Genomic DNA, 23,381 nt, shown 5'->3' with positions numbered 1-23,381 from the left:
ATCCCAAGTGAATGGGATGTGAGACTATTGTTATTCTTGTGGAGGGGGGTGGTTCTCTCTCTCTCCCACTTAATGTCTTATGTAAAAATGTGGAAGGTTTTGGCTGTGTTGGATGACAAATGACAAACCCTGACTTTTTTTTTTTGAGAAATGGAATTTTTTTGCTTTCAGCCAACCTTACTTTTCAGTTTGGTTTGGAGTCATGACTCTTAAGAATTATAAAACGCTGGCCCCACTTTAACAGCTTTTCTAAATTGTCAGGCATAGGCTATTGGCTTCAAGTAGCAGGCTAATGAAGGACTGATTCAAATTAGCTGCTGCAAATCAGTCTGTTTGCTCAGAACATGCAGTGTCCATTTTATTTTTCCTAAAGAGGGTAGCAGTTTACTATCTGCCACTACCCAGATTTTTGCCCACGAGGTAACATCCTACCTGCAGTGGATTTGGTGAAGTGAGAGGAGAAGGAAGGCCGTGTCCTGGTGACTGGTTGGGTTTCTGAGGCGAGCTGGAGGACTGCTGAGCTTGTGTTTGTTGGCTCTGGCTCTGGGGCTGTGTTTGGTTCTGCTGCTGTTGGGGTTGTTGCGGCTGTTGGGGCTGCTGTTGGGGCTGCTGCTGTTGGGGCTGCTGCTGCGGTGGTTGTGTCTGCTGAGCTGGTTGCTGATGCTGGCTTGTTTGCTGCTGTGGTGGTTGTTGCCCTTGTTGCTGCTGCTGCTGCTGCTGCTGTTGCTGATGCTGGAGCTGCTGAAGATGCTGAAGTTGCTGAAGCTGGGAATTCAGGGATGAGGTAGCTATAAATGAATATAGTAAACAGAATTAGATAGGATTCAGCTCATGTCATCCAATGACATCCACTATGAGAATATGGTATCACACTAAATCCCGGTCCTGTTACAGCAGATGGCAGCAGTACCAAAATGTCAATGTGACTATGACTGTCCCATTGAGACCACTCTTCATGGCAAAGTTTGTCTGCCTGTGATGCTTTTAAGCCCACTAAATTGGTATAGGCAGACTTCCTCATCAACGGGAAGCAGTATAGCAGTGTCCACAAGGCATTGTCCGTGGTCTAATTTGAAGTAGTATAATAATTTCCACTCAGGTGTCCAAAGTGTCTTAAGGACATGCTTCCCACTCCTTCATCACAGCATGCTTGAGGGCACTAGTGTATGGCCCATATGCTCGTTGTGGAGATACAGCCCATAAAAAGTGCAGTGCAGGCTCCTATAGGGCTTACAAAGTCACCAAAAAAGATGATGACTTTCAGTTCTACCATGCTGAAATCCTGACCTCACTGAAGTTATCGGTGCAGCTCCCCCTGATTTCAGCCAGTACATACTTCTGGGACCTGATCTAGCATTCTCTGCTCAGCTAAACCAACCCGTGAAATCAGTGGGAATATCACCTGAGTGCACTACAGAAGAAGACCTATGGGATGCTTTAATTTACCCCAGAGCATGAACTGGTGCCATTTTGTGCAGAATGAAAGAATTGTGGCTGTAAAATAAAGAATGCTCTGAGAATGTGAGCAATGATGGAACACAGGTGCAATATTGACATCGGGTATTCATGCAGCAGGTATAATATTAGCTGTGATATTGCTTATAAAATCCTTGGATTATAAATATATATAATAAAATGCATATGCTTCTCTGGCATTAGAGACTGTTTCTTATCATTCAAAGCCATAAATGCTTTTCTTGAAAAATACAGCAGACCTGTACTTTCAGTACTCTCTTACTATGGCTGTGTGAAATGTCTGTTTCATTTTGGCTTCAGATTCAGCTGTTTCGGAGGACAGTGATTCATTTTGTTGTTTTGGATCACGGTTCCGTTTTGATTTGGCTGGATCTGTTTTGGAGTTTTGACACTGTTTTGGCGCTGATTCTGAGATTTGGATTGGCCAGGGAGAGGTAGGCACAGCTGGACAACTGCAGGTTCTCCTGTGGCTTCTTCTGGCTGTGCCTACCTCTGCCCTGGCAGGAGCAGCCATGGGAGAAGCCCCCATGGCTGACCTGCCCAGCCCCATGCCTCATCTGGCACCAGCCTCCTGACACTTAAAAAAAAAAAAAAAAAAAATGCTCTGCATCCACCGGCTGAAGCAGCAGCAATTGGGGCCTCTGAGAGCCCATGGCAGAGGACCCCTGTGGGTGGCAGGGGGGATCACCCAGCCCTGCTGACACCTGCACAGCAGCCGTCGCATCACATGGGTGCCTTGTGCTGTCCAGGAGCTGGGGTTGCTCCAGCAGTCAGCCACAGGCTGGCACTGCTCAGCCCCAGTGGCCCCAGGTCCCAGACAGTGCACAGCACCCTACCGAGTCATGCTGCACTTGTGCAATGGGGCAGCTGCAGTGCAGTTGCCAGGAAGGTGGGGGAGATTCCCGCTGCTCCCTGCACTGCATGGGGAGGTTTTGACATGAGTGCCCAGAGACCCCAATCACTGCTGCTGCAGCTGGTCAGTGTGGGACATTTTTTTTTTTTTTTAAGTGCCAGGAGGCTGGGGGATGGGTCCGAAACACCTCCAAAACAAAATGGCTGCTAAAATTTTGCACAGCCCTATCTCTTACTGCTGATGGCATAAATTATGGGTGTAGACCCAAAATATACATAATAATTTACCCTAGATTTTCCTCCATAGTAGGAAGCCAATATGTGACTGATTACCTCCATGCTGGCTGCATAAATAGGTGTTATAATAGCACATCGTCATTAGGTGTTGGTAAATGTAGTTTGCATTAACTACTCCAGGGGTGAAATTGTCTTGGAGAGTAAGTACCTATCTAGGAGAATAAGCACATCACAGGTACACTGGCATAATTTACACTTCTGTGGAGTTACTTCTCACTGGAGAAGTCTACATGTGCAGTGGACTGTGCAGTTATTACTTCACAGTCATTTAATACTTGTTTAAGCAGTCCAATCACTACATGGTTATTTTCAGCTCATTGCTACTGTGTGGTAGGGTTGCCATCATGTTTTATGCCCGGCAATGCTACCTCACCATAGCAATGAGCTACGGTGCAATAGCTTGCTGCTACGGCAACATAACTTCTCATGTGGATGTACCCACTGTACTCCACTGTGGAGTAACTTACTCTGTAAAATGGCTGTCTATCATGTATCCACTCTATTTTCCCTGTGGGGTAAATTTAATTTCCTTATGAGTAAACCAGTATCTTAACCTCTAACAAGAAGTCAGGATTAGGGGGCTCAGTTCACCTTGAAGGCACAAAGATTAGCATTTTATATATTCTCAAGTTACACAAATAGAGACTTAGCCACAGAAGAGGGCAGGAACAGTTCCCCTAGAGAAAACAGCTTTAAATTCCAACTAGAGTGTCTGTGTACCAGCAGCAGCTTCCTGGAGGATGCGGGCCCTTGCCACACATATATTAAGACCCCACTTTGAAGGTTATACTGGATTGCTGCAGGACTGCAGTACATGAAAAGTTTGCAAGTTCCATGTACTATATTGCAATCCATCACCCCTTCCAGAAGGTCTGTTTGCCACCAGGATCTTGCATTCTGGATTCAATCAGTGAAAGGGAAAGTAACCTGGGACTGAATCAAACCTATAGTTTTAAAAAAGTAAAGACTTGGGGGCCATGATTAACCACAAGATGAACATGAGCCACCAATGTGATGCCACAGCTGCCAAAGCAAACAAAACTCTGGCCTGCATCTTCCAATGCACCTCAAACAAGACCCAGGAAGTCATCCTTCCAATTTACTTGGCCTTGGTAAGACCGCAGATGGAATACTGTGTCCAGTTCTGGGCTCTGCAATTCAGAAAGGATGTGGAGAAGCTTGAGGGAGTCAAGTGGAGAACCACACAAGTGATTAGAGGACAAGAGGGCAGGCCTTATGAGGAGAGCCTGAGAGACATGTTACTCTTCAACCTAGAGAAGCGTAGAATCAAGGGTGACTTGGTGGCATCCTGTAAGTATATACGGGGTGTGTCCTGGGAACTGGGAGAACAACTGTTCACCAGAGCACCCCATAGGTAGACTATGTCCAATGGTCACAAACTCTTAGAAGGTTATTTTAGACTGGACCTAAGGAAAAGCTTCTTTACTGTCTGAGTCCCTAGGGCCTGGAATAAACTCCTCCCAGAGGTGATGCAGGCAACTACACTGGATTCCTTTAAGAAGCACTTGGATGCCTATCTTGCTGGGATCATTTGACCCCTGCTGACTGCCTGCCCTTTGGACATGGGCTGGACCTGATGGTCTTCCGAGGTCCCTTCCAGCTCTAATGTATATGAAATCTATGAAATCACCTGGCAAGAACTGTTCACCAATTTTTGTAGATCCACAGACAAAGCAAATTGGTTCATCTTACTTTTCAATACTGACTGGCCCATTCCAGTTCTCTAGGTATGCATGTTCTGCAGTTGAACATGACATCAACTCACTGTATTACAAATGCAAATAAAATAAAAGCAATGGGGGAAGGAGAGGTGGAAGGCTAGGCCAAATGGGATGCCTGGTGGAATGAACACCATGGTGAAGGAGGCTTTGATCACCTGTTTCTATATTAATAATTTATCTGTAATAAGTAAAGCTTTCTTCAATCAAAGATGAGAATCAAAGGGTCAACTTGCCTTTACATGAATTATGGTCATGTATATATACTTCACCTCAAAAGCAAACTGAAAAAGAAAATGAAATGCCAGCGACATCAGAGGAAGGTGAGGACTTAGGAGAGCCATCAATCACCAACCTAAGTTGCAAGGAAAACAATTTTGGAGCCAACAGAAAATTACTGACCATGCTACTTCATGCAAGGTATCAATAGTGAGAGTAGAAAAATTCTGACTGGGGCCTTTGGGTACTACCAAACTATGAATATTTACTAATACTATTATTGTTGAGAAGATAAACTACAGGTGTATACAACTGCTAAATGTGACAGTGAAATTTGACTTTAGGTATGGAAGATGGCACAAATGTAAAGATGAAACTGGAGGCAAGAAAAGTGCAGCTGCAGGAACAGCAGGAAACCTGGATGTTGTGGAGAAAAGGAAATGGTGCCAACAGAATATACTGATCTTGAAGCTACTGGAGAGGAAAGCAAGTAAATACATAAGGGAAGTTATGTAGCACAATATAAAAATAGAGAGTGAGTACATTATTACAGGAGTTTACAATGCATTGCGCAACCCATCAACCAGAAGCAGTAATGGTAAGGTCCTACTGCTTCAGAGATTCCAGCCATAATCTAGATACTCCGAAGACAAAAGAAAAGAAATAATTAAGATTCTTTTACCTGCATATGAAAGTAAGGTATGGAAAAGCAACTCTAACTGCATGATGTGCAATACATACAGCAGCTTTACAGAAAGAAGGTAGACGTGCTCTCAGGGCCGGATTAACCCGTTAGTGGACCCTTGGCAAACAGACTCATGGGCAAAATTATTGATTTTTTCACTCAATAATTATAATACATAAAATAAGCACAACTGAGCCCCTTCTTCACTTAGGGCCCTAGGCTTGTGCCTAGTTTGCCTATGTGTTAATTCGACCCTGCTTGCTCTATGAGGATAAGGAATCTACATTGGCCCTTTATCTTTTTCACTCTGCAGGGCTCAGCTATGCTTGTCAGTACACTGATAGCCAGAGCAATTGCTCTATCTATGACTCATCTCAGCCAGCCCTATCCCCAGCTTCCTGTATGGAAGTGAGGAGTGATGGCCCCATGCTATAATCTGCAACACAGAGTTCATGCAGGGGAACAGGGTACATTTTATGTCATCTTATTCTGTTGTACAGCCAGCTTGAATGAGCCACAACCTCACCCTGACAGCTAAAAACCATGAAAACTGTGTGATTTTACTCAAGAGAATTGTTTTAAAAGCGTCTGTGGGGAGCAAAAAAGCTTCAGAGTTACATGGTTGGGTAAAGCAAGAAAGGAGATGGTGTAATGGAAGGATTCATAGATTCCTACTCACATGCACAGGAAAGACAAAATAGTCTAAAATTTCCACTAATTGTTTTAATGTTGAATTTAATGTGTGTGGGCAAATAATTTATGATAAGAAATCCAGTAAAGTTAAAAATGACACTGCCCAGATGTCTGCTGCATAGGTGCATAATGAGAAAGGTCAGAGAAAAAAGGGACAAAAGAAATGAAACATATGAAAACATAAAACAAACAAGGAGAAAGGGTCAGTGGACATCCCCCCTTATTTCCTACCTGCCCCCACAGAAATGGGCATAGGTTTGTCACCAACTCCAATATATGAATATTACCATTTCCCACAAAGGATATTTTATTTTCTTTCAGAATGCCCCGTTAAGGAAAAGTGACTTGTTTCCAAACGGTAATATAAGTGACAGTGCAGGTAAGGTAACAGTGCCCACTGCAGGGAAACATATGAACAGAATTGATGCTAAGCTGTTTGTTAATCATAGGATAGCAAAACGCATTGGAACAAGTAACATTTCTTTAAATCTCTGAGACTTCTTGAAAGGAATATGTCACCTGTGACTCAAGCAATGGTTTGCAGCCTTCCAAACAAGCAATGCAATTTGATGGAATGGTTAGCCAAGCAACCCAACTGTTCCTGTTTGAACAGCCTTCATTAACAAGTTGTGCATTAGACCAGCTTCAGCACTCTACTTTTCAAATTAAATCTTGTTATTCCTTTATTATTCCAAAATTAAATCCTCATACACACTTTAGTTTATACTTCTATTTTACTCTATCTATCTATCTATCTATCTATCTATCTATCTCCCTTCCTCAAATAATAGAGAGAGAAGTCCACAAGTGGGAAAAAGCCCCTACCAAAAGCCCTTTGTTTCTTTTACCTCAAATGCTTATGCCCATGCCCTTATTCAGGCTGAATGGTATCAGGCAGAAGAATAACATGGCCTAGTTCTTAGAGCACTAAGCTTAAAACTCAGGATGCACAATTTCAATTCTCTTCTCTGCTACAGGCTCCCTGAGTGACACTGTGTCCCTTACTTAGCCTCTCTGCAGCTCAGATGCTTATAGAAGTTATCAAAAGGCAATTTGATTATGCTGTAACTTTTTGTGTTTTACACAAAACACTTAAATTTACAGTATCATTGAAAGTAACAGACGTTCAGCATTTAATGGTGGGAGCTGGGTGCCTCCACACAGTGACGGAGGCTAGGTGGCAGGGGGTGCTATGGAAGCGGGGCAGGGCCTCACCACCCCCAGTTGCTCTGATGCTGAGCAATAGCTGATAGCATGCCCAAGTTCACTCTTCCACCTGCCAGGAGACAGCTGTCCAGGAGAGCCAGCCATCATTGATTCCCCTGTGTGGAAGTGTGTGTGTGTGTGTATGTGTGTGTGTGTGGAGGGGGGGAGGTCAGGGGGTGTGCCCCCGAACTCTCCTCCAGTGCCATGGAGCACCAGGGTCACTGTCCTGCAGGGGGTAGGCCCTGCCAAGGACTCCCAAGCCCTCAGTTGCTGCTCAGCTGCTTCCTTTGGGCAGGAAAGTGTCCCTGGTGCCCCATGGCACCGGTGCAGGAAGGCACACTCACTGAGCCCCACTATTCCCACTGGGGAATTAATGCTGGCCGGCTCTCCTGACCAGTTGCTTCCTGGCAAGCAGGGGAACACACATGCTGTCTCCCTCCCTCCCCTGTTGCACAGGGAAGAGACTTTCTGTCTCCTCCCTGTGGCAGCTGCAGGGCATGGCATGTGGGCAGAATCACCCACACTTAACCCTGGCAGAGAACCTGCATAGAAATTCCCTAAGGCTTCCTGCTCTAGAGCACCTTCAGCTGATAGCTGATTTAAGGAGGGTTATTTTTTGTGTGATCAGCCATTTTTAGAGCACTCTGTAGCCATGCATGTGTGTTCCATCATGGCTGTAGAACACTTCCAGGGGGCAGATCATATGAAAAATGTAACTTGTGTCTGCACCCTCAGTCCTCTCTGTGCATAAAAAGGGAATATTAGCCTTTTCTTACCTCAAAGGGGTGCTGTGAAGATAAAATACCTTAAGGATTGTGAGGCACTCAGATAAATCACAACAGTAGCCACGTAAATACTTAAGAGACAGGCTGTGTGAATAGCTGTATAGGGCACCTATACACATGCAGCAAGGCTGCTCCAATGTGCTGCAATTACAGCGTGTCGGAGCAGACTTAATTGAGTCTGCTACAGTGTGGTAATTAGTGTCATGAGTGTGGTAATTAGTGTCATGTGTATCAGCATCCCTGTACTGAAAAACGGTGGCAGGGGTGTTTTAACTAAAGCTCATTCAACAAACTTTAGTCGAATACATGTGTTGCTTCAGGTGGTTTAATTAAAGTGGCTCTGAGAGACACTCTAATTAAAACATTCCCCCCCCACCCCTGCCAACTCCTGGAGTACATGTAAAAAAGCCCATAGATACCGTACGTTTCCTTGACCAGGGCATGGGAAGGGATGGAAAAAGTTGAGGAGTTGGCAATAGGTGCCAGCTGGTTTTATGAATGGGACTAACCAGGCGGGTTTGCTCTTTGAGAGCACAAGAGTTTCTGAAATTTGTCTGGCAAAGTAGTTTTTTGGGCGGGAAGGGAGTTTGAAGGATTTTTTGAAGTACCAGGCTCACCAGGAAATGTCATAGTCTGAAATGCTGTTGGAGTTTACCTTCTTTTTTGTACAGAACTAGAAAAGCTCTTGAGTTAGTACTGGTAGACATGCCTCTACCATTGAAGAATAGAATGGAAGACAATTTGTCCTTGCAGGGTCGCAGGCAATCAGTTAGATAACTTTCCAGGAAAACGGGTTCAAGTCATTGTCGGCTATCACAACACAATTCAAGCTACTCAGATAAACTCTTGTTTGTGCAGAAGACACTTGCAGGAATCCTGTTAGTGCATGCAGTCTAGCATCATGCTAAATTATAAATGATACTGAAGTGGTCAGACTAAGGTTTTCTTAATCTACTAATGTGAAACATTTTTTTCACTGCCCCCAAAACAGATATGAAAGTGGAAAACAGAGTAGAAACTGGACATTGCCCTTACACTGTCTGAAATCCCATCAGGCTCCAAGCTTTGTAGAAAGTGACAAATGTCAGACAGGTATACAATATATAATAGATGAGGTATGTAAGCAAACTGTGAGAGCCATACATGGTCTGATTACAAGCAATTGTATGAGACAAACCAAGCTGTTTATATTACAAAGATTATGTGAGGCATTGTGGTGAGTAGGCATGGATGGCTGATCCAGAGCTTTGAACACATATCTGCAGTCAATTCACTGAGAGGCTTTCAGTACAAGACCCAGACTCCCTCCATCTCACTATCCCCCCTCCATTCTGTCTACGGATATGTAAAAAATAACATTCAATGATGTACCTCATGGAGTCTAACAATATTATATTTTCTAATGATCAGACAGAACGTGGTTAACATTACATTAAATGTGAAGTAAGTCCTAGTTTCTTCAGAACTCAATCCAAGATAATAATGTTCTGAAGAAGTGCTTTCTTTGTTGCCATTCAATAGAAATGCAATACAAATAAAACATTTTATGGGAGATAAGCTTAATTAACAAAACTATATTTATGTGGTATATAAACTGTTAAAAGGTAGGAGGAAAATCCATGAAAACTGTATATCATTTTATATTCTATTAATGAGAATCATATTGCATCAATATCATTAATCCTAAGGAATCGGTCAGTTCCTGAAAACTAAGGAGGAAGTGAACTATGAACATGAACTTATGTTTACATTGATAGGAAACAAAGCAATGAGCTGGCTTTCAAATCTGAGTTTCTTACTTGCAAATAAATTGTAACCTTATGCTATAAAGCCAGTTATGGAAATCTAGAGTGCAGTTGTAGTTACTTTAAACTTGAACCTGGTGAGTGTGCCTTTTTTGTGGCAAATAGAGTAGATTTTTCATTTATTGCGTATTGTGATAGATTGCCTGAGGACGGTCATACAGATGCATGCTCACCACAGATGCATATTCAAAATGCTAACACAAAATGCCTTAAAAGTCTGTTTAGTGAAACATTACAACCAGGTCTCTACTTCCTTGGTCTGGTGGCAGGAAGCCCTGGGCAGCTACCACCACCAAGACACCTGGATTCATGCACATTCATACATTCCTGATAGCTTCCCTATGTCAGAATGTGAAGGGCACTTTGGGAAGACACCAGCTATTAAATGGATCTTGACAACTGGATGAAGGTGAAGGAGTGCCTTCACACACCTTCAGCCAGCTTCTAGGCACTGGTGGAAGGTGTAAGTGGCAGAGGTAGAACAGATCTGCTGGCAGAGTGGAGGGTTCTGCCACCACTTTGAATTTGCCCACACTCAAAGTGCTGCTAGCAAATTTCCATAACGTAGACTACTGGCAATGTGCTGGGGAGGCATGGGGGGGACACATGCCCCTCAAGATTTCCATGCCAACCGTGGGGTGCAGGGCACAGGTCTGCAGCCTGGCTAGAGCCAGGGCCCAGCAGCAGTGGGGGTGGCAGTGGTGACATGATTTCTGTGCCATGGTGCTGGGTGGGGCTGCAGCCTGGCCAAACCCAATCCCTGGCAGCAGTGGGGTGATGGTGTGGACTTGTAATCCCCACTGCGGCAGTAGTGGGGAGTTGTGACCCCCCCACTATCGGCACTTAGGCCTCACCTCTGAGGTAGATGCGGTTTTGGCAATAGATCAATTTCTGCTAGGGACAGCTAAGAACAAGGAGTGCTGAGCATCCAGAATGAGCCAGCCCAGGCCTCTCCATTCCTCTCCCGGTTCCCTTTTAGGCACTGTAGACGCTTTAGGAACCACAGTTCTACTTCTGTCTTATATTGTTCACATATGATATGGGGTGGAGAAGGCTCCTTCCCTCCACCTTTCCTCTTTCTCATGTATCGCTTAGGCAGAAGTCTGGGAAGAATCTTTAAAAAGTAGGATGACGCAATGGTACATAATCATCTCTGAAGCAACTATGTCAAAGACAATGGACTCACACCAGAGAGAAGAGAATATCTTAATGCTACCATGGCAGGAAAACTGACCAGGTTCTGAGATTAGTTACAGTATTTGCGATACTAAGGTCCCACTTCATTTGTAAAGACAAGCTGGAAGCAGGAGCAAGCTTTTAAATATGGGTTGTCTATGGACAATATGTTGCTTCAAAGTTTGGGGGGAAAACAGGGTTGAGATATTTAAATGCGGCCATAAAAAAAAGCTTAAATATTTCCTTTAAGTACTGAAAAACTTTAATAAAACCAGAGTTTATCTAAAAAAAAATAAACCAAACAGATATTTTCCACCTCATTCACCAGTAATCTCGTTTCACATCTCATTCAGATTCTACAGTAATATGACATAAATACAGATTTCAAGAATCTTTCCAGTCCTCAGCATAAGATCAAATTAGGGCTTGTGGATTCAATTTGCATCTTGAATTTGTTCTTGTGGATGAACTCCACATATTGTCTGATTCTGCTGTATTAATGTTTGGAGTGTGTAGGCATGCCTGTGCGTGAGTGTAAAGAGAGGAAAGGGATAGTAGGCATTTGAGGCAATTTTTCACCACTGTGCATTGTGGTTACTTTTTCCTACATTCTCATATTTACATAATTGCATAGATGTTACACAGTGCCTTGATGCGATATACAATGGACTAAGGAAGGAGAAAATCATACATTATACCTTTTCTGATTTGACTGAGCATAGAAGTTGGCTCCAGCTTTTTTTTTTTAGAGCCTAATGCTTTTTTCCACTTCCCCAATAATGGAGAATGGATTTACATTGCCTCAAACTGAAGTGTAACTAACTATAGCATCTGGGCTTGTGTCTGAATTGGCATAGCCTGCTTTTATTTCCTGTTGTTTCTCTTTTAATGAGGTATATGCCTGTCTTCTTTGAAACAGATTTCTATAGGTTGAATGCACACAATGAATAGTTTAATGCAGGCCTATGTTTACAGTCTCCTATTAGATAATAAAGGCTGGGTTAGCCAACTACCCACTGTATTTTTTGCATATGCTTGAATTTTCTTCTGGAGGGTAAAATAGAAATTGCTTTAAATATGTTAGCATTTTTTTAAAGGTAGAAGGATACAACTTAATGGCTTGAGAGATTTGTAACAGGATATAGAGCATATTACTTCTAAATCACTGGTTTGAACCTAGTCTATGTTGATACAGGGAACAAAAGTCATCATATTCCGATGGCTGTGGAGTGCTGTATGTTATATAAGATATATTTGGCATCATCTGACATGTACTCTGTCTACACAGGTTGTACCACACCAAACACTCTATGTAATAAATTGACAGTCTCCCAATATCTAGCAAGAAAGTCATAAAACCCACCATCCTAGGTGGCATCAATTGACACCTTAATTTGCAGTTTCAGCAGAGAGGCTAAGGATTGAGAGCGCAAGGAGACCAAGTCATCTTCTCATTCCTTCAAGGTGATCCCTCAAGGTTAAGCCTCAAGATCGCCGGCAGGGCAGCTTGCATTGCTACTGCTCCTTCTGTACCAATTCTACAGATAAACGGAGGGCTTCACTTTCTACTCTTGTCAAATCCAGCATCTTTCATGAGCACTAAATTCACTTTAAAGAATATAGGCAATAAAAAGGAAGTATTAAGAAGAAAACCATCATAATTTATCAGGTGCCTGTGGTGTCTCAACATTTTGATGTATACTGGAACTCCCCTGAAAAATGATCCATTGTGTTAAATAAATCTGACATTTTTCCCTACCAAACTCTAAAACATAAAATAATACACTAGGATCATCAAAAAAAAGTTCTAGGTGGGGAGTTTGACTAAGCAGCAGGACAAATATATTTGGAATATTTCCCACTTTGAGATAATCTAAAGGCTATTTTCTTTTGGTTTATGACAACATTTTGTGAGTAAAGTTCCCTAAGTGTATTGTAAAAATTGCATTAACCTATTTAAAATGCCCAAAGGCAAGAACAAGCTGGTGAAATTAGACTTTAATAAGCCATTTGCTTCCTCAGCTCAAATGGGAGCTTAGACTCCATATTGTACAGATGGCTGAAACATTAACCTGAGTATGGGTATAACCAAGACACAAGGGATCACTCAGTGAGCTGTCTGGGGACTTTTGTGCAATGAGAAACCATTTAGAAATCTCTGAAGCTTTATTTGAGGGCAATGCAAGGACTTGTATGCAAAATGAGAGGTTCTGGGTGTCAAGCATAGACAGCAGACATCATGTAGATCTGATAAACTCCAGATTTCAGCGACATGATGAATCTACTGTGAAAACATGGATTCTTATCAAATTTCCAATAAGGACTGTGAGAACAAAATTCAGGGGAGTGAGAAGTTTCTTATGCAAAACAATAGCAGTTTTTTGGTGAAAGGCTGCAAGCTTTGGCCCAATTTGTTTAACAGGAGGGCTAGGAACAGAAGTTACACATAAACCAGTTTAAGCAATCTGGTTTACACCTGTAACAGAACAAAAGTTCAGTGCATATGAACAAGTTTCAAAATGGCCGAAACTGGTTTAAGATAAACCTTGTTGAATGTAGTATCAGACTTAACTGATTTGGGTCAAACTGGTTTATGAAACTTCTGACCCTGACCCATTCCTGGTTCAAGTTAAATTACAGCCCCCCACCATCCCAGCATGCCTTGCAGCCCTGGGCTAGGCTGTACTGTCTGCTCCAGAGAGCAGGGCTGCCCCTGCCCCTCTGCTGTCTAGCCAGAGCAGGGGCGGAAGCATGACCAGAAGCTGGCCTGCCATGGCCCGGTGAGGCCATTTCCCCTCCACTGCCTCTCCGTCTAGGAGACAGCAGGTGGGGTCTGCTAGTCCTGGCTGCCACCTCTGCCATTTGCACCTGGTCAGACAGTCCCCAGCTGGGATTCCTTGGGGGGAACAAACCCGTCACCTCAGGAAGACATGCTGGCCACCATCTGGTTACACTCCCACCCCTGCCGCTGGACCAGTGAGGGGGAAGTTACTCTCATGAGCAGCAAGCAGCCCCTGTCATGCTGCCCCAGGGAGTGCAAGCCTCTTCCCAGTGAGGGGGGGTGGCTCTGCTGCCACAGACTGATCAGTGCAAGCATCAGTGGCACTAGAGGGGTGGGGCTTGGGGGACTATGACCACCACAAAATTCAGCTTAGTCCCTGTAGCCACTCCTCCAAGCCTTGCTGCCACCACCACTGCCCTGTGCAGGCTGCAGCAGCTTGGCCCACCCCACTCCTGCCTGTACTGCAGCCCCCCCCCGGGAATAGGCTTGTGCTCCCTGGAACACCATTATGGGGGCTGCTGCACTGTCAGCGTCACTCCCCCACCTTACTGCTTTAGTGCCAGAGATGGGAACATGGCCAAATGTTGACTGACATGGTCCCATGAAGTGAAGGAGGAAGGGTGGGGATTTATTCCCCCTCCATTTTACTCTTCCCCTGGAGACCCCAGCCAGGGTCTGCATGGCTGGGTGCAAGCGGCAGAAGTGTTGGCTGGGAGTGACAGACTCCAGCTGCGGTCCCCTGTGGGTAGAGGGGAGTGAGTGGGGAATAAACCCCTCCCTGCCCCCTTTGCCTCAGGGGGCCATGCCTGCCAGTGTCTGGCCATGCCCCTGCCCCTGTTGCTGCAGCAGCAAGGGAGGGAGACCCTGACACAGGCTACTACACACTAGCCAGGCAGACCCCAGCATGTGTCCATGCTGATGGGACAGGGCAAGGAGGGTGGAATTAAACACCCTACATCCCCCATTTGCTTGAGGGTACTGCTGGGGCTGGCCATGCCCCTTGATGCTGCAGCGGAGGTGGGGGGGTGGTGGTGGTCAGGAAATGCCTGACAAGGGTTGCTCTGCCCCAGCCAGGCTGCCCCCAGCAGGAGTCCTGGAGGGAAAGGGGAAATATACCCCCTTCCTGGCCCCTTCACCTCAGAGGGCCATGCCTTCACCCTTGCTGCTGCACCCCAGCCAGGCTGACCCCAGCTTGGGTCCATGCTGCTAGGACAGGGGATGGATTTAAATCCCCTGTGACGGAGCAGCCTTAGCGTTCTGTCACTTTAAGGGCTAGAGCAGGGGAATGGCAAGTGTCTAATCAGGGTGGCCTTTTAATGCTCAGCTCCATGGGATGGAGAGCATATTGAGACCAGCCAGCAGGGAAGGAACATCTTCCTAACTGAGCTCCGGTTCCAGGAACATCTTGGAGGTAAGGGCGAGGCTATGGGGAAAGAGAAGACCTCATTGGTCCTGGGCATGAAACTGCACCCTGCCAGGGAAGAGTGGCCTGGTGGAGCTACCTGTAGTGGGGTAGCTCCCCAGAAATGCCAGGCCAGTTACCTTCCTGGTGAAAGGCAAAGAAGGGTGCCTCAAAACCCCAGCCCCCACATCCCTGGTGAGTTCAATTGACATAGGGGGAGCCTGGGCTCATGGGAGTCCTGAGGTTGTAGAGGCCCTGAGGGGGGGCCAGGCACAGCTGCAGCCACTTGAGTCCCACGGGGTAGAAAGCCCCAGAGGAGCGCCAGTGAGGGAAACCGAGGGCTGGGAGCACAGTACATGGGGGAAAAGGGCCCAGTGTGTGTTTGTATATGTTTGTATGTTTTTCTGTCTAAAGGAAGAACCCAGTGCAAACCACTGGACAAAACAGCTGTGAGGCATGGGGCACATAACGGATGGTTGGAGCATGTAAGCACTGACCCATTACAACTGGAGCATACAAAAGGCAGCCTCCCACCTTATCAACGTCTTAACTAGATAACAACAAGACATGGTAGGTGGGCAAGGCAGGTGGTTTACCTAGTGACAAGGGCGTGTTGGTGCTAACACTGGGCTTGAGAGTTGCCATTGTCACTAGGCAAACCTGCCTGCAGCTCTGTTTGCTTCATGCTGCTGCTGGAGCTGGCCACTCCCCCTGCCGCTAAAGCAGTGAGGGCGGGGGTTTCTAATGCCTTCCCCCCTCCAGAAACACCATGGCTGGGGTCCCTGCAGGCCAAGGTAGGGGTTTAAACCCCTCCCTAATCATATTCATCCTGCTGGGGCCTGGCCCGCCAGCTTCTAGCCTGAGCCACTGTAGGCATGTGCCTGCATTTCCAGAATCAAAAGTGAATGTCTATTTACTTGCGAATCAGTTCAATCCATGCAGGTTAAGCTAACTTACAAAGATTGAATCAATTCAGGCCCAGGCTTTTTGAATGTACTGAGCCCAGAAGAGTGCAAGCACTGAAAAAGCATATGCAGCAAATGTAGCAATGAGCCACAGTGTGGGCCTCCTGCTTACTGACAGATCCTGCTGAGCTTATATTCATCATGAAAGGGGACAAGATGTAAAGAGAAAAACAAAACAAAACAAAACATTGTTTCCTGGGAAAATCTGCAGGATTATTTCAGTATTATTGATAGGAAAAGTTGAAAAATTAAAAGGAAAAAGTTTTCTCTGTGGAACCAACAGAACCAGGTGCAGGTTCTCAAAGGTATGGGGCACATGGTGGTTTGTGCCATCTCTATTAATAGAGTAATATTTCAATCTCCTAGAAGAAGAATGCAGCTATTAGAGAGAGAGAGACACGAATCTGTGTCTATTACATTTTTCAAAACTCATTATGAATCCCCAAAAGTAGTGACGTCATAATGAAAAGGTAGATAAACAAGATGGTGCTGATCACCCACTTTCTCCCCTTACCCTGTTGGATGCACGGGTCCACGTAGAGGCAGTGGCTTGCAAGATTGGAGCAGAGATGATAAACTTTGGGCCGGTGACAGGGACAGTGGATGGTTTTCCCCCTGTGCTTTTTACAACATGAAATACACTGTGAGCACTAGACAAATAATGAATAAGTAAGTAAGAACTGAAGTTGAGCCAAAAGGTATAGGTGAGGGAATGCTTATATAAATAAAGAGACTCTCCAGAGTTATAATTATTCATTTGAACAATGGGAGATAAATCTTCATGTTTCAGGCTTTAAACCAACCTCTAAGGATTAGGAAAAGATATTAATGGAACCCACACCTGTCTATTACTTGCAACTACATTTGGCCACTATCACAGACAGGGCACTGGATCAGAGGGCCCAAGGGTCTGATCCAGTGTGGTAATACCATTGATCCTCCAAGAGGTCTCATCTTCTCAGTGAAGCTGCAAGTAGTTCATTTATTTTGGAGGACAGGGGATTGACAGGATGGAAACTGAGTTGGACAAAACATTCGGATGTCTCAGAACATGATGATGATGACTCATAATGAACCCTCTGACAATGACTGGGCAGCCCACAGACACATTCCCACAATGTGTATCACCTTTGATACTGTTACTTGGAGCTTCTTTTTCAATCTTTGTCCATTTTATATACTATAATGATGAGGCTATACCTTCCCATGACATTTGGATGGACCAGGGGTCAGACTATTTTGAAGGCACTGAGCTGCAACAGAAGCAGCACAGCACTATACTATTGCAGAGGTTTGGAAGAGATCCTCTACAGTCTAGTCTTGAGTTCAAGAACATGTAGGGGGAAGTCATGCTTCCCTGCGTGTCTGCCATTTTCACTGGCAGGTGGACTGGGAAGGGGCTTGTTACAGGCTGACGACAAGAGGAACCAGTTGAAATGTTTGGAAATTCCAAAGGAGGATATTGCATTCGTATAAACAATCTGCTTGCAAATGTGAGTTCTGTAATTGTGTATGGCAAGTGCCTCTCTGGATAAAGAAATATTTATCCAGGTACAGACACAACATTGGTTCTCTGAAGACAAAAAATTATTAGAAGTCTCTTCAAAGGGAGTCTTTGAAGTGAATCATGTTCCCTTAACTAAAAGTGAAGTTACTGTAAGTGAAATGCACCAGCTTTTTACTAGACAATGGAACTATGGATCAAAGTGTTTGGGGGTTTAAAAGGTTGGCCTTGAAGTTCGGCTTGTGGAAGAGTTGTGAGAATGACAGAGGAGGGTGTTACTTCCCACCAGCCTTGACCAAGAAATGTGGCAGAGGGTACCATGCCTATGAGATGATTTGGTACAATGAGAGGCTTTTATCTCACAGACTTTCATTATATATGCGTTCTTTAACATTTCCTGTTTTCAATCTAAGAAGTTTCTCAGTTAAACTTAAAATACGTGAATCTGTTTAAATGTCAGTATTGTTATTGTTTCTGTTTGCTTCTTTTTTTAATCAAGTAGCCTTAAAGTAAATGACGAGCTCAGCAAGCTAGGTGATTGCTGCTCTTTTGAGGAGTTTGTTGCCTAAAACAATGTAGCCCTGATCACGCCGGGGCCCAAGACACTACTGCTATACAAACAGAAAATAATAATATTTTCCTAGAGTGGCTGGAGTCTAATATGGTACACATTCTGACACACCTACAAAGAGGTACTGTCAATGCTTACTTTATTTAATCTAAAGGCTGGGAAGCCTGAGACAACTCTGCGTGTGTATTTCAGAATGCCAAGTTTCAAAAGACTGAATTGCAGCCTGAGGTACAGTCCCAAGCAGCTGGAGAAATAGGCTAAGCAGAGGTGAGCACAAGCCACTAGGTAATGCAGAAGACAAGAACACGTAACAAAAAAAAGAGGGGAAAACATCAGCCCAAAGCATTATAAATCAATAAAGGGCTATAATCAAATAAAAGCCTTATTATCACTAAAATCACCAGCAGGAAGTGGGAGGGGCAGATGCAAAAAGGGCATGGGCAATTCCAGGAGTACCTATAACCCCCGGCTGAGTTCAAAGCCCTGGTGTGCTAAGTGCTGAACATAGTAAGAAATAGACATCCCCAATCTGCAAAAGGCAAGACGGAGGAAAGGAGTATTATTTTCCATAATTTATGGCAGGAACTAAATGCAGAGTGTGATTTAGAGACTTATACAAGGTCACACAGATAGTTCCTGGAAGAGCCAGGAAATGAAGACAAAATCCCCGTCTCAGTACCAGACTTCTTGAAGATGCATATTTACTGTTACCCCATACAATAAAGCTGTTATTGACAATCAGCTTTCTTCTGCTTTCTTGGTTCTTTCAATTATTTGTTCAGCTTGTCAAATGAAAGTGGAAAGCAAGCAGCTGCAAGAAAAGTTTTATGTATAGGTGTGAATTGCCAGCTGATTTCCCTTATGGGTTTCCAGTTATCCCTGAGTTAGTGTAGATAATACAACTAGTTCAACTTCCTTCAAGTGCAACAACAGGTCTGGACCCTGTTGCAGGAAGACCGTCCTGCTGCAGAAAGAGCTATTGCTCATGTCTTTACTTACAGTAATATGAAGATGGATATCTTTCTAGTGGAGGGACACCTAGACTTTGATGTCCCCAGCTGTTATGCCTCACCTCCTAAGATGCTGCACTTCTGGGTCCTAAGAATGCATCCGGGTCCTCCTTGAGGCCTGGTTCTATGAACTGTCTTCCCTACGCTCCTTCTCAAACAATAATGGATTGAATGCTCGCTGAGCTTCTCTCTGCCTCCACTTATAAACGAGCTTCACTCATTTTTATGCACCCAGACAGATATACATGCAACCTACAATTGCTATATTTTTAAAAACTCTATTCTGGTAATGCAATACTTTTGATAGAAGAATCCTATAGAATTTAAGAATTTAATAGGAAAGAAACCCAAAAACGTAATAGAATTTGTAAAATTACTCCAAAACTCTCTGTTAAACATATGTAAAATTCAACAATCCCTTCTTTAGATTATATTCTTTCTATAGATTTTTTTACCCAATTTACAGGATAATATTGCCAGAATATATATTTTATGGATCCCATAGCACATTTCAAAGAGTCTATAAAACAGTTATAATTTTCTATTCAATCCTATAGGACTTTTCCATAAGAAAGTTAAAATGGAACTTTTAACTGAAGAGAGATTAGGATTGTTCCCAGAATGTTGGCTATTGTATGAATTTGCTGCTAACATTCATTTGTTGAAATTGATATTTGGGAGGCGGGGGGAGAAATTTCCTTTCTGGAGTTTCTCTTACCTGAAAAAATTATTGGGGTGGTAATTCTCCCCCCTTAGTGCTTTGAGAAGCAGAGATGGAACATATTAGATAAATGATGGACAGTGATGTATTTTTATTTTAATATGATGGTTATAATGCCATTTAAAAATGGATATGCTCTTTTTCAGAAAAGCATTTTTAAATAAAAGGCACCTTTTTTTATCTGCTACAAAATAAGGGACATCACAAAAAAAATTACAGCTTCCATACAAGACACACTCTTTGTGCATCTCTGTTTGCTTATATTGATTTGTAATTAAACATCTTAAAAGTACAATGTGGATTTCAAACTCTGGGAACTATCAGGGAAATACAGGAAACAAAAGTCATACAATGAGCATAAAGGGAAAGCTAAAAGCACTACCTTAGATTTGTTTTGCCAACTTTTAGCTAAATAGATGCAAACCTCCTCTCTTCATTTGCAGTGCCAGGCATTTTGTCTTTACTCTGTTGATTTTAATATCTTGCTCAGAAGCTTGGAAATGAAAATTTTTTCCCTTGTCAATTATAAACCTTTTTCACTTGGCAACCATGGATTTTTTTTCCCTTGTGTGTTTTCAGTGAAGCCAAAAAGAATATGACTCTCGGTGGTTTCCTGTCTAAACACCATGGAGCTGGAGACAAAATGAACTTCATTTCCACCCTGTACAGAGACAAGACCCAGACTAACTTGATCCCTTATGTTTTCCCCAAAGTACCCTGTGAATGAAGGTTCTCTGTGGTCCACCACAGAGGAATGACTCTTTGAGAAGGCTTCAGCCAGAGAAGAAGAGACTTACCAGCAAAGGTTGTATTACCCACTATCTGGACTGCTTTTCCTACCTACAAAAGCTGGGACTTTGGGGGCACATTGCTGAAACAGCCTCTGTCCCCTTACAGCTAAATGGACCAAACATGTCCCCTTTACAGGCCCTGAAGATACAACAGTTCCAGCCTGTATAAATACATCACAGCATGTGAGTTTGCTCAAATAACATGTTCACAAAATTTAATTCATGTGACTATCTGCAAAAAATGTGAAGAGGGCTGTGGTCCATTTGCCCTCTGAGCTGAATTCAAGGCCTATTTTGAATTCAGACTTATTCTCAGGAACATTTATGGATACCGAGGGAGCACTTCTAAAATCTGGCCTATACTCAAGGGCAGAGGTTTTTAAACAGTTCAGAGTGTGGAGCACATTTTAATGTAGAGGTGGTCTTACTCTACCTGCTCTTCCATCCATGATCCTGTTGACCGTTCACCCATGTATAATATTCTTCAGGCTATTGTAGATATGGTAGAGTAATATTAGAAAAATATTTTAGGTAGCAGTTGCGCAATCTGGCACATAAAAATAAAGGAGGAGCCTAATATATGTGACTTTCTGGCTCTCTGAAAATCATCACTGGTCCTTAGACTGTTGTGGATAAACCCCTATGTTTTTCCCCCTCCCAGTTGCTATTTTTAAGTACTTATTCTTAAGTACAGCAGCCCAACAGACCCTAGAATTGCACACTGATGGAAATGGTTTCTGCTGTTTGTTATCCTGTTGTCAGAAGCATTATTTGTTTAACTACTGCTGCAGTGATTTTTAGATTTGTTCACACTGTCAGCACAAAATATATTCCCAATTGTCAGATAGATGCTTGCATGATTCAGGGACTATTTTCAACACAAAATACTGCTTTTCCAAAATGATGCTGTATTTTTGATAGGGTCTATGTTGTAAGCAGGACTAAAAATTTGCAAGCTAAAAGCCACTGGACTGAGACATCTCAGTTTGTCCTCACCACCCCAATATTAGAGAATTCTGAAAGCGCAATACTGAGGAGATAACAAAAGAAATCTGCTAGTCATCGCTCAGATGATCTCCTGCCTTCTGTTGGTATACCTATGAGTACACAATACACAGAACAGCCCTCTCTGCTGAGGTTCAGAACGCTGCCCTTGGCTCACACATGGAATTGAAACTTTATCCTCCCAATGGAGCAGTTTAATCAGAAACCATTTTCATAATTTGTAAACACTACCAAATAGTTGATTTCATGCTGTGATGAGATCAGGCCTTGCACTGGAAAATAAAATAGAGGGGAAAATCAAGCTATCAGAGGTGAGAAGAATTTATAAATAATTAAATACACTGTGGTGACACATAGCATTCCCACCTGTGTGCTGCGATTCTAAAACACAAGGTGCAGTTTTCAGAAAAATCAGCTTGCTTCAAAAGCAAATCATGTCAGTAGCAGAGGGTAGGAATGTATAGTCTTATGGTTAAGGCACAAGTCAGCCCATCAGGAGATCTGTGTTCTGTTCCTGGACCTCCTATGAAGTTCTTGTGACTCTGGGCATTGTAATTAATCTCCCTCTATATCATTTTCCTCTTCTACAAATGGAGTATAATAAAACTTAGCTCTTTGTAGGGGTGTTTCATGTCAAGCTGCAGTTCATTAAAAACAGTTCAGTGCTTTGAGATCTTCAGCTGGAGAGCGCCAGAGAAATACAAAGTATTATTTCTGTATGGGAATAATCATGCTCTAAAGTCATCTCATATGTTATGCCAGATTGTGCAAACTTGGCTTTAAAGCATCCATTTATTGTCTCACTCCCTCTCTTTGCCTACATTTTTCAATAATAATTTTTGCTTTCACTAAAACATATTTGAGGAAATGACTTCATTTCAATTTTCTTTAACATCTCAGTGCAAGTTTCGTCTTTTCCTACATACCAAGGCAGAGGGCAGGGAACTTCTTTAAAAATTAGGATCTTTTTAAAAATGGACTCTCAACTGAGAAGTATTATACACATACTCACATCACACTAGATTTGAAATGATTCAGAGCAATGGGGAAAAATTCAGATGTCCTGAATGAACAGAACTAATAGTCCAGTACACACCACTACAAACAGCTTTTTCATCAAATGGAGCACAGCCTACTAATCCAAACTAGATCATGATAATAACAATAAAAATCCATGAGAAAGTTTCACCAACAAGATATCAAAGATAATAAAGTGTTTCCTCTGGCACAAGCAAGGCCAAAGTAACAGAAGGATGACAAAAGAAAATGAAGAAAGGAAAACAAATTCAAGGGGAATAACTATGGGCCCCAAGTGGGCTTATTATATGAATAGACTGCAGGTAACTACATCCTTCCACTGCAGTGCTTCATAAATTCTGTCTTCTTGTTAAGAGTATGAAGACTACGGACCTCACATCCTCCATTAATAAGGCTGACCTGCTTTAGTCCTATACTTTTATTCTGTTTATGAAACTTAACCCATTGCCCAAATGACTTCTCTTCCTGAAATGGAAAAGTTTATTTGAAAATTGCAATAGAGTAAGAGGAAAATGGAAATTCCCTTCCTACCAGAAAACCATAGCATAAAGTTAACATAAAGAACAATGTTAAGGCTGCTTCATTCTGATTTCTGAATAGGCTGCAAGTAAAGATTTGTTGCTCCGATTATAATATACCACAAGACAGCCAAGACCGTC

At 43.2% G+C, this 23,381-nt stretch overlaps 1 protein-coding gene across 1 annotated transcript in view; it reads right to left on the bottom strand.

The window, feature by feature from the left end:
• The window catches only part of POU6F2 (POU class 6 homeobox 2), a 337,454-nt gene that overhangs the window by 124,398 nt on the left and 189,675 nt on the right, over positions 1–23,381 (bottom strand). Inside the window, exon 4 of the mRNA XM_019539004.1 lies at positions 433–788. Within this exon, the coding sequence (XP_019394549.1) occupies positions 433–788 (356 nt within the window). The remainder of the gene's footprint in view (positions 1–432; positions 789–23,381) is intronic.

The sequence above is a fragment of the Crocodylus porosus genome, unplaced genomic scaffold, assembly GCF_001723895.1.
Source record: "Crocodylus porosus isolate Cpor-Errol unplaced genomic scaffold, CroPor_comp1, whole genome shotgun sequence".
Lineage (NCBI taxonomy): Eukaryota > Metazoa > Chordata > Crocodylia > Crocodylidae > Crocodylus > Crocodylus porosus.
The sequence above is the reverse complement of the archived record's forward strand: the minus strand, read 5'-3'. Positions and strand labels throughout refer to the sequence as shown.